The 12544-nt window shown below is 37.6% G+C and overlaps 1 protein-coding gene across 1 annotated transcript in view; it reads right to left on the bottom strand.

The window, feature by feature from the left end:
- Positions 1-12544, bottom strand: part of ADGRV1 (adhesion G protein-coupled receptor V1) — a gene marked incomplete at its 5' end in the record, with an annotated part of 563397 nt that overhangs the window by 169288 nt on the left and 381565 nt on the right. The window contains one exon of the mRNA XM_082650308.1: positions 2601-2717. Coding sequence (XP_082506434.1) covers positions 2601-2717 — 117 coding nt within the window. The remainder of the gene's footprint in view (positions 1-2600; positions 2718-12544) is intronic.

Below are 12544 nucleotides of genomic sequence, written 5' to 3'. Positions count from 1 at the left end.
CTCAAAACTGGAAGAAGACATACAGAATACAGCAATCTCTATTAAGCTGGATGAAATTTTATATGCCATCCCCTAAAGCAGGAAATCTGTCTACAACATATTTGAAAGTTGGTCATTTCCCCCATTTTGAACATATTTCAGTGATTGGACGTTCTCTACTTTTAGACATAGCTTTTTCAACTTTGAAATTCTTACTGACTATAAAAGTTCTTAACGTGATTCAAAATTTGCTTCCCTAATTTTTGACCCATTTGTTCTGGTTCTTCCAGATGAAGCTATATAGTCCATTCTTTCTTTCCTGTAGCAGCCCTCCCAGTACCCGTAGACAGCCATCACATCTCACTAAGTTCTTTCCAGGTTAGTTGTCTCCAGCTGCCTCCAAGTTTCTTATAGGACTGTCTTCCAACTTCTCATTGGCTGGTTAATATTCCTGCTGAAAGTGGTTACAGGGAGCCAGGGTTGTCTGACTATTGTAGATTATAATTTAAACATGGCTCCCCCAGCTGCCTTCATACTGTTATTAATGTAACCCAGGTCTGTGTTGTTTTTGTAGTTACCGTAGTTGCTATGGTTTAAGTAATCTGGTCACACATTTGATTGCTACTGAGTTTGGGTTAAATTAAAATTTCAAGTTGTTTACATTAACCCCCATCAGATTATGCCTCTTGCACTCTCATTTTCAAGCTGTCGCAGTACAGGTTTTCTATATTTGTTCTACCTGTACTCTTAACACAGGCAGCTTGCTGTTTTAGCTTGTTTCAGCTCTGTATCATTGCATACCTGATAAGACAGCTCCCTGTGTTTTCATCCAGATCATTCATCAAGAACTGAATAGGTCAGGGACATGGACAAAGACCTTCAGCAAACCGCTATGGACCTCAGTTCAGGAAGATAAATGACAACATACACAGGGCACACATAAAAAGGTCAACTTAGATAAACTACTAAAGGGAGTCAGAGAATCTTGCAAATGCTATTGTAATTTCAGCAAGTATTTATTTTATGTTGTATGGTTTAGATTTATTTTTTAATTGTTTGGTGGGGGACTGGAGAACACCATAAATTTTCCATAATTAGAGCTGCTCAAAGAGCTATAAGACAATAATTCTATGAGGCAGGAATTATTATCTCCATATGCAGGTTTAGAAACAAACCTTGGAGAGAGTCAATAACTTGATTAAGGTTACAAAGATAATAACAGAGCCAGAATTCAAACCCAGATGCAGGCCTCCAATTGTTCCAAGTAGTTCTATTAACTAAACAGTTCAGTTTTCTTCTGCTTCAGAGACAACTATAATATGATACTTGGGAAAAGATCCCTTCCTTGAATCTGTATGGTATTCTCTAGTAATAGTATCACCTCACCTTCCTCCAATATTGCCAGATGGTAGACATCCCACATCCTTCTTATTCAACAAGAGAAAAGAATATGCAAGAGCCTGAATGCATCTGTTTACATAGTATACTTCACCTGCGTACTCAGAAACACATATGAAACTATTTCTATCACGTGAAAGATGGAACGATACCACCATGCAGAAATCACTTTCGAAGGCAGCATCTTAGTTGAGCTATTGAATTAGTGAAATTAATAGTGCTTAAGTGGATCCAACTCTCACATCACCTTCTTTATCAAGCAAATCAGCATTAGACAATAGAGAGAATTTGGGACTTTAGTCAGAAAAGGAGAGTTCAAATCTCTCCCCAGCCCTTACTAGTTCCTCAGGACAGTATGCTAGATCTCTTTGGGTTTCACTCTGTACCCTCTCCCAAAGTGATCTCTTCCAAAGCAATGGCTCCATTTTCCAACTCTAAGTCAGTAATTGTCTAATGTATTTCTCTAGCATGGACCTCTGTTCTGGGATTTAGCTCTGCATATTCCACTTCTCCCTGAGTCTCCATTGGAGATCTCACAAGAACTTCACACTTAGCATGTCCTTAAAAATAACCCATCATCTTCTCCCAGTCTCCAGGGATCATTATTTTAGTTCAAGGCACCACTATCTACCCATTCATTCATGCCAGAAACTTGGGTGACATCCTCGGTTCCACCTTCTGCGTTCTTTATAACCAATCTCTACATCCTATAGTTCTAGTTTAAAAAAACAATTCTTAGAAGCTGTTCACTTCCCTTTGTCTCTTCTGCTCCCTTTGGTTCACACCACCACGTTCTTTCCCCTGAATACAGCTAAAGCTACTTAATTGGCTCCCATGTCAACTCTTTGCTGAACTCAATTCACTACAAACAGGGAGTTCCTTCTAAAATCCAAATCTCATCATGTCACTCTCTTGCTTAAAAATAATTCTATGACTTCTCATAGAAAAAAAGTTAAAATTTCTTACTGTGCCTTATAGGGCCTCATCTCCTACCATTCTCTTATTTCCAACTCTATTAGATTTCTTTTCATTTCCTCAAATTCACTACACTTTCTAATGTTGTACAGCTTATAAGGTTTCTCTTGCATTGATCTCCTGGGAATGCAGTGACGGATATATGGAATTGCTTCCATTTCAGTATAAAGAATATCAGATATAAAGGCCACTCCATCCAGACACATTGGAAAGCTGAAGGGGGCAGAGGGAGGAAAGGAGGTACCAACCTGGATGAGCATCCAGCTAAACTGGCAAAGATACAGGTAATGTATGACAGCAGCCACGGCTGAACAGCTCTCCTCCGTGAGTTGGGGACTTGCATATGCAGATGCCAGAAATACAATCTGTAAGAAACAAATACTTTTATTTTAAAATCATGTTAAAGTCATTCAAGAATATTAAGAAAATAAAACATTTTCTTATCTGAATCGACGATTCAATGACTCAAAGGGAAAAGAATTTGATTTGTTGCCCAAAATGAGATGACTAAGTCACTCTAAAAATGGCAATACATGGATTTTTATGTTTATAAGAAACAATGAATTATATGAAATTATGCTACACACTGCATCGGACTGTCAAGAGGAAATTCTCAAAGTAAACTCTGTTCTTACAGATGGACAAAAATCATATGAAATACATTTATTTTAGTTAAGTACAAAAGAGAAAATAGAGTGGAAATACCATTCCTTGTGTAAGTCAAAGCTAATAGGAGAGAAAAGAAAGAGAAGAAAAAAAGCTCTGAGGCTACCATCATCTGCATCCTCTGGTCAGGAAGTACACATATAACAAAATAGACTTAAAATAAATGTAAAATTTCAAACCCTATGGTTACCCTAATTCTTGGATTTTTATTTCGACTACCCTCAAGTCTTTCTTCAAAAGTAACCTTCACAATGGGACCTTTCTTGACCACACTATTTAAAATTACACCCTCTTTTCTTCTCTCCTTCCCACATATGTGATCTCCCTACTCTACCTTTCTGTTTCTTTTTTAAACAGTGCTTGTCATTTTCTAACATGCTCTGTCATTTGTTTATTTCTTATGTTTCTTGGTCATTGTTAGTGTCACCCACTAGAATGTAATCCCTATGAAGGCAGGATCACTTAATGTTTTACTCACTGGTATACCCCACACTCACACAGCCCAGTGTCTGGAACACAGTAGGTACTCTCAAAGTCTCTATTGGAGGTACTCAATAAATACTTGTTGAATAAATGGATAAATAAATGCAGTGAAACACTCCTGTGATTTCTATCTATCATTTTCTCTACTATATGACTACTATGTCAAATTTTATAATGGAAAGTATAGATGGCAAGGGAAAATTTGGAGCAATAATAGTGGACTGTAACCTCTCAAGGAATAAATTCCCTTCCTCTTTCAGACACAGACCAAGTCTTTTTAACTTAATGTTTTAATAAACTACCACTATGCCTGGAATATGCCTGAAATGTTCAATAAATAATTGTTGAAAGAAAGAATGATTGATTCCAAAACAACAGAGGGGTGCTGTAAGGAGAAAAGTAGCTGACTTAGGCCTCAAAATCTCTCAACTTCTAAAAAGGAAATGCAAATGTCATTAATGTTTCTTGGATTTTAAAAAATGAATACTGTGCTCAAAATCAAATCAGAATATTGTTTTTATTTTCAAATGAAATATACCCCTCCCCAAACCTTTTATTTCAAAGGTGTGTACGTTAAATCGTCTTGAAAATTTCTGCCCAGGAGTGTTCCCAGGATGGCATCATTGTGGCGAATGTCAGGATCTGGGATAAGAACTTGCATGCTCCCAGCATCTCTATTTCATGGGGAAAAACTTACCTTAACCAGTCTCCTTAGTCAATTACAGAAGAACCAAAATGCTAATTAATAAATTCACAATAATACATATCTCATGCCATGCTGACTTCCCTCTTGGTAATTATTTATTGAGTACTTCCTGTACCAAGTATAGAAGAAAAGGAAACCTTTTCCCTTTTTTTTTTCTTTTTCAAGCTATGGACTCTAAACAAGTCAGTTTACCCTTCTGGGACTAATTCCCTCATTAGTAGGAGGAGGAAGTTGGAAAAAATAAACTCTAAAGTCTCTTTCTACTCCAAAATTCCAGGATTATTTTTTAAATGAGAAGTATTCCTGACTCAACTTTTTGTTTATTTTAACTCTAGTTTTGGAGTATTTGTAACACACAATTTAAAAAAAAAAAAGCAGACACTAGAAATGTATGTCTGGTTATATCCTAACAATCTGGTACAAATTAGCTCCCTGGAAAAAATAAAGCCAACAAATTTGCCTTTCCAGAATGTATCACAAATAGCTTTTGAATTATTAGAGCTTATTTTAAAAACACGCCTAGATTTCCCTAGATTTTAGCTTCAAACTTCTGAATTGTAATATATTATAGGTCATACATTTAAACTTCCTAAATTTCACAAAAATTCATTGAACACCTTCACCAAAACACTAACAATGAACACTAAACAACTGAAAACTATGCCTTAAAAGACCTTAGAAACACAGAACTGTGAGATTCAGCCAAACAAAAAAATCCAAAAAACAAAAAGAATAATTTTAACATTTTATGCTTTTTATTTGCACAAAGTGGCATCTTTTCATAAAGTCTTTATATGTGTACTTATAATAAATTTGAGCCTCTCTAATTCAGATTCTATAATATGGATTGTGTTGAATTTATTTCCTAGTTTTGTACGAATCAACCTGAATGGTTTGCTAGGTAAAACAATAGTGTAATCCAAACTGTAATTGAATGTGTTTAGTTTTAACTATGAAATTATTTATAAATGGTATGCTAATTTAAATAACTCTTATTCTTTTCAATATTTTTTCTTTGAAGCAAATTAGTACAAGTTATTGCTTAAAACTATATTTATTTCCAGAATACAGTTTTAACATCCAAAATTCCATTTTTAAGATATGGCTTCTTCATATTTTATTACGTTTAAATCTCTTTTTCTAAATCATAAGACCAGTTACATACCTACTTTTGTAAACTATGAACATTCTTCCAGAATGTTCTCTAAAATATGAGAAATGCTTCTCTCTGTATGGGAGAAGGCTGGTAAGCAAGACAAGGCTGAGCTCTCAATACACATTACTACAACAGGGATGAGCTAAGAATACTTGGAGAACCACAGATTATGTGTCATGGGGCCTATCTAAAATTAAACTGAATTAAAATATAAATTAAATGGTTAAAGTAAAATAAAATAAGATCTCCTAGTATATTTAGTTCACATATTCTTAAGGTACATAACCAAGGAAGAGAGGAAGTTTTACCGTTGCTTTTTTACTCAAACACCTAGAGATGATCAGGAAAAAGGTTATTTTCAGTCAGTTCTCTGGATACACTAAGTTGAACACCATAACAGAAAGCAAGGAATTTTTCAATGGTTCTCAGTCATTCATGTGTTGATTCATTCAGTAAGCAAGTGTTGGCATACCTACTATCTACAGAGCATTATGCCACCTATGCAAGATGAAGAATGTTATGGTGGAAAATTGTGTACCATGCACCAGCATGGTGCTACATGTTTTCTTGTTTTTTTTTGTTGTCCATGTGTGTGCGTGCAGACGCGCCACATATTAATGATGTGAAGTCATTATTGTTTTATCCCAATTTAATTAAAGATGAAAGAAGGTCTGATAGGGGAACTAACTTGTTCAAGGGTCACTGAACAAATTTTAAAGTGGGATTCAAATCCTGGTGTTCTGATTTGAGAGGCCAGCGTTCTTTCTAGAACATCACACTGCTGCCCACCAAGCTACATCCAGCGTGAGCCCTGTCTCAAAGTGCCGAAATTCTGGTTCATTGTTTCTCAATCTTTTTTAACCCATGGGCCACCACAGGTTCACAATGGCAATAGAACATAATGCCCGTGGCAAATATAATACTACTCTTAATTCTACATTGATATAATATATGTACGTCTTAACCAAAAAAAAAATATATATATATATTTCCAGAAGAGAGTATCTGATATATTTTGTTAACAACTTGTAAAATTCTTTCTTCTTCTGGTTGATTAGAGCTCTACTATAATAACCAAGGGAGGAAATACCTAATTTTTTTTTCATTTAAAATATATACGGGGCAGGGCTTCCCTGGTGGCGCAGTGGTTGAGAGTCCACCTGCCAATGCAGGGGACATGGGTTCGTGCCCCGGTCTGGGAAGATCTCACATGCTGCGGAGTGGCTAGGCCTGTGAGCCATGGCCGCTGAACCTGCGCGTCTGGAGCCTGTGCTCCGCAATGGGAGAAGCCAAAACAGTGAGAAGCCCACGCACCGAAAAAAAAAAAAAATGTATATATATATATATATATATATGTATATGGGGCAGAGTTAGCGTCTCTCCACAACTAGGGTGCGAGCCGGCCGCTGGTGGGGTACCCTGACACCCAAGGAGACGGGAGGAACCCCCAAGTGAACCAATAAGATGTGGGGGGACTGAGGTGGGGAGAAGAAGTGGAAGCCAGACAGGATCAGCATCCCTGAGGCCGGGGAGATCAGGAGAGGCAGGCATGTGGAGCCATCCAGAAGAGGGAGAGGAGTGGAGGGCAATCGCCCCGCCCACTCGGGCCCAGGGAGCCTGCTGAATTCCCAGGCTGGTACATCCCCTCCAAAGTCCTGTGCAGGCCATGTGGGTCTTGGGGGCATAAGAGGGAGACCAAGAGAGATCAGGAGAGGCAGGCGGGAGGGGCCCACCCAGAGGAACGGGAGAGGAGCAGAAGGCGTTTCCCCCATCCACTTGGGCCCAGAGAGCCTGTTGAGCTCCCAGGCCAGTCCCCTGCCCTCCAAGACCCCCCACTGTGCCCAGCCGCATTGGTCCTGGGGGCATGGGAAGGAGGCCAAGGGGAGAACAGGAGAGGCAGGTGGAAGAGGCCCTCTGGACTGGAGGGTCAGGAACAGAGAGGAGGGCATTTGCCCCACCCAGTTGAGCCCAGAAAGCCTGCTGGGCTCCCAGGTGAAGTCTCCTACCCTCTGAGACCAGGGGTGAGGGGCAAGCCTGGGCTCCTTCTGTTCCATTGAGCCTAAGCCCCACCCCTCACAGCCCCCAGGGCCTCTTCCATCCCTGTGGGTCCAAAGCATAGGCCCTGCCCAGGCCCAAACCTCACCCTTGCTTAGGCCCCACCCTCCACAGCCAAGGGCCCCCCCCCCAATTTTTTTCTTTTCCCTCCTCCTCTTTTTTTACTATTGTGATACTGTTATACCTTCCAGTTGTTGATTCATCTATAGTTTTACTTTTATATTCTTTCTAACATACCTGTTAGTTTCCTAGTCTAATATATTTTTTTAACTTTGTTATTGTTCTTTTTTTCTTTTTCCACCCCATGTGGCTTACAGGATCTTGGTTCATGAGCCAGGGGTCAGGCGGGGTGGTAGCTCCAAGTTTGAACCACTAGACTAACAGAGAACCTCAGACCCCACGGAATATTCATTGGAGGGAGGTCTCATGGAGGTCCTCATCTCAGCATGAAGACCCAGCTCTACCCAACAGGCTACAAACTCCAGTGTTGGAAGCCTCAGGCCAAACAACCAGTAAGACAGGAACACAATCACACTCATAAAAAAAAAAAAAAAAGACACGACAAAAAATTATGTCACAGATGAAGGAGAAGGAGCAAGTTAAAAACCTACAAGAACAAATAACTGAAGATGAAATAGGCAGTCTACCTGAAAAAGAATTCAGAGTAATGGCAGTAAAGATGATCCAGAATCTCAGAAATAGATGGAGGCACGAATTGAGAAAATACAAGAAATGTTTAACAATGATCTAGAAGAACTAAAGAACAAACAAACAGAGATGAACAACACAATAACTGAAATGAAAAATACATTAGAAGGAATCAATAGCAGAATAACTCAGGCAAAAGAACGAATAAGTGAGCTGGAAGACAAAATACTGGAAGTAACTGCTAAGGAGCAGAATAAAGAAAAAAGAATGAAAAGAATTGAAGACAATCTCAGAGACCTCTGGGACAACACTAAATGCACCAACATTCAAATTACAGGGGTCCCAGAAGAAGAAGAGAAAAAGAAGGGGTCTGAGAAAATATTTGAAGAGATTATAGTCGAAAACATCCCTAACATGGGAAAGGAAATAGTCACTCAAGTCCAAGAAGCACAGAGAGTCCCATACAGGATAAACCCTAGGAAAAACACACCACGACACATATTAATCAAACCAACAAAAATTAAATTCAAAGAAAAAAATATTAAAAGCAGCAAGGGAAAAACAAAAAATAATATACCAAGGAATCCCCATAAGGTTATCAGCTGATTTTTCAGCAGAAACTCTGCAGGCCAGAAGCGAGAGGCAGGATATACTTCAAGTGATGAAGAGAAAAACCTACATCCAAGATTACTCTACCCAGCAAGGATCTCATTCAGATTCGATGGAGAAATCGAAAGCTTTTCAGACAAGCAAAAGCTAAGAGAATTCCGCACCACCAAACGAGCTTTACAACAAATGCTAAAGAAAACTCTCTAGGCGGGAAACACAAGAGAAGAAAAAGACCCACAAAAACTAACCCCCCAAAATTAAGAAAATGGTAATAGGAACATACATATTGACAATAACCTTGAATGTAAATAGATTAAATGCCCCAACCAAAAGACACAGACTGGCTGAATGGATACAAAAACAACACCCATATATATGCTGTCTACAAGAGACCCACTTCAGACCTAGGGACATATACAGACTGAAAGTGAGGGAATGGAAAACGATATTTTCCATGCAAATGGAAATCAAAAAAAGCTGGAGTAGCAATACTTATATTAGATAAAAATAGACTTTAAAATAAAGAATGTTACAAGAGACAAGGAAGGACACTACATAATGATCAAGGGATCAATCCAAGAAGATATAACAATTATAAATGTTTATGCACCCAACATAGGAGCACCTCAATACATAAGGCAAATGCTAAAAACCACGAAAGAAGAACTCGACAGTAACACAGTAATAGTAAGGGACTTTAACACCCCACTTTCATCAATGGACAGATCATCCAAAATGAAAATAAATAAGGAAACACAAGCTTTAAATGACACAATAGACCAGATAGACTTAATTGACATTTACAGGACATTCTACCCGAAAGTGGCAGAATACACTTTCTTCTCAAGTGCACATGGAACATTTTTCAGGATAGATCACATCTTGGATCACAAATCAAGCCTTGGAAAATTTAAGAAAACTGATATTGTATCAAATACCTTTTTTGACCACAACACTATGAGATTGGAAATTAACTGCAGGAAAATAACTGTAAAAAACACAAATACATGGAGGCTAAACAGTGCACTACTAAATAACCAAGAGATCACTGAAGAAATCAAAGAATAAAAAATATATAGAAACAAATGACAATGAAAACAGGATGACCCAAAACCTATAAGATGCAGCAAAAGCAGTTCTGAGGGAAGTTTATAGCAATTCAATCTCACAACAAGAAACAAGAAAAATCTCAAATAAACAATGCAACCGTACACTTAAAACAAGTAGAGAAAGAAGAACAAAGAAAACCCAAAGTCAGGAGAAGGAAAGAAATCAGAAAGATCAGAGCAGAAATAAATGAAATAGAAACAAAGACAACAATAGCAAAGATCAATAAAACTAAAAGCTGGTTCTTTGAGAACATAAACAAAATTGATAAAGCTTTAGCCAGACTCATCAAGAAAAATAGGGAGAAGGCTCAAATCAATAAAATTAGAAATTAAAATGGAGAAATCACAACTGACACCACAGAAATACAAAGGATTATAAGAGACTATTAGAAACAACTATATGCCAATAAAATGGACAACCATGAAGAAATGGACAAATTCTTGGAAAGGTACAATTTTCCAAGACTGAACCAGGAAGACTTAGAAAATATTAACAGACCTATCACAAGTAATGAAATTGAAATCTTATTTAAAAATCTTCCAACAAACAAAGGTCCAGAACCAGATGGCTTCACAGGCGAATTCTATCAAACATTTAGAGAACAGCTAACACCGATCCTTCTCAAACTCTTCCAAACAATTGCAGAGGGAGAAACACTCCCAAATTCATTCTAGGAAGCCACCATCACCCTGATACCAAAACCAGAAAATGATGTCACAAAAAAAGAAAATTATAGACCAATATCACTGATGAACATAGATGCAAAACTCCTGAAAAAAACACTAGCAAACAGAATCCAACAACACATTAAAAGGATCACACACCATGATCAAGTGGGATTTATCCCAGGGATGCAAGGTTTCTTCAATATACACAAATCAATCAATGTGATACACCACATTAACAAATTAAGGAAAAAAAACACATATGATCATCTCAACAGATGCAGGAAAAGCTTTTGACAAAATTCAACACCATTTATGATAAAAACTCTCCAGAAAATGAACAGAGAGGGAACCTACCTCAACATAATAAAGACCATATATGACAAACCCAGAGCAAGCATCATACTCAATGGTGAAAAACTGAAAGCACTTCCACTAAGATCAGGAACAAGACAAGGATGTCCAATCTCACCACTCCTATTCAACATAGTTTTGGAAGTCCTAGCCACGGCAATCAGAGAAGAAAAAGAAATAAAAGGGATACAAATTGGAAAAGAAGAAGTAAAACTGTCACTGTTTGCTGATGACATGATACTATACATAAAAAATCCTAAAGATGACACCAGAAAACTACAAGAACTAATCAATGAATTTGGTAAGGTTGCAGGATACAAAATTAATGCACAGAAATCTCTGGCATTCCCATACACCAACAACAAAAGCTCAGAAAGAGAAATTAAGGAAACAATCCCATTTACCATTGCAAGAAAAAGAATAAAATACCTAGGAATAAACCTGCCTAAGGAGGTGAAAGACTTGTACTAAGAAAACTATAAAACACTGATGAAAGAAATCAAAGATGACATAAACAGATGGAGAAATATACCATGTTCTTGGATGGGAAGAATTAATATTGTAAAAATGACGATACTACCCAAAGCAATCTACAGATTCAATGCAATCCCTATCAAACTACCAATGGTTTCTCCACAGAATTAGAACAAAAAATTTTACAATTCGTATTGAAACACAAAAGACCACAAATAGCCAACAAAATCTTGAGAAAGAAAAATGGAGTTGGAGGAATCAGGCTCCCTGATATCAAACTATACCACGAAGCTACAGTAATCAAAACAGTATGGTCTGGCACAAAAACAGAAATATAGATCAATGGTACAGGGCAGAATGCCCAGAGATAAACCCACACACCTATGGTCACCTAATTTACGACAAAGGAGGCAAGGACATACAATGGAGAAAAGACAGCCTGTTCAATAAGTGGTGGTGGGAAAACTGGACAGCTACATGTAAAAGAATGAAATTAGAACACTACCAAACACCATACACAAAAATAAACTCCAAATGGATTAAAGACCTAAATGTAAGACCAGACACTGTAAAACTCTTAGAGGAAAACATAGGAAAAACACTGTTTGACATAAACCACAGCAAGATCTTTTTTGACCCACCTCCTAGAAAAATGGAAATAAAAACAAAATAAACAAATGGAACTTAATTAAACTTAAAAGCTTTTGCACAGCAAAGGAAACCATAAACAAGAAAAAAAGACAAGCCTCAGAATGGGATAAAATATTTGCAAATGAAACAACAAAGGATTAATCTCCAAAATATACAAACAGCTCATGGAACTCAATATCAAAAAGACAAACAATCCAATTAAAAAATGGGCAGAAGACCTAAATAGACATTTCACCAAGGAAGACATACAGATGGCCAAGAGGCACATGAAAAGATGCTCAACATCACTAATTATTAGAGAAATGCAAATCAAAACTACAATGAGGTATCACCTCACGCTGGTCAGAATGGCCATTATCAAAAAAGCTAGAAACAATAAATACTGGAAAGCGTGTGGTGAAAAGGGAACCCTCCTGCACTGTTGGTGGGAATGTAAATTGATACAGCCACAATGGAAAACAGTATGTAGGTTCCTTAAAAAACTGAAAATAGAACTACTGTATGACCCAGCAATCTCATTACTGGGCATATATCTTGAGAAAACCATAATTCAAAAAGAGACATGTAGCACAATATTCACTGCAGCACTATTTACAATAGCCAGAACATGGAACC

Source organism: Grampus griseus, assembly GCF_964374135.1.
Source record: "Grampus griseus genome assembly, chromosome: 3".
Taxonomy (NCBI): Eukaryota; Metazoa; Chordata; class Mammalia; order Artiodactyla; family Delphinidae; genus Grampus; species Grampus griseus.
The sequence above is the reverse complement of the archived record's forward strand: the minus strand, read 5'-3'. Positions and strand labels throughout refer to the sequence as shown.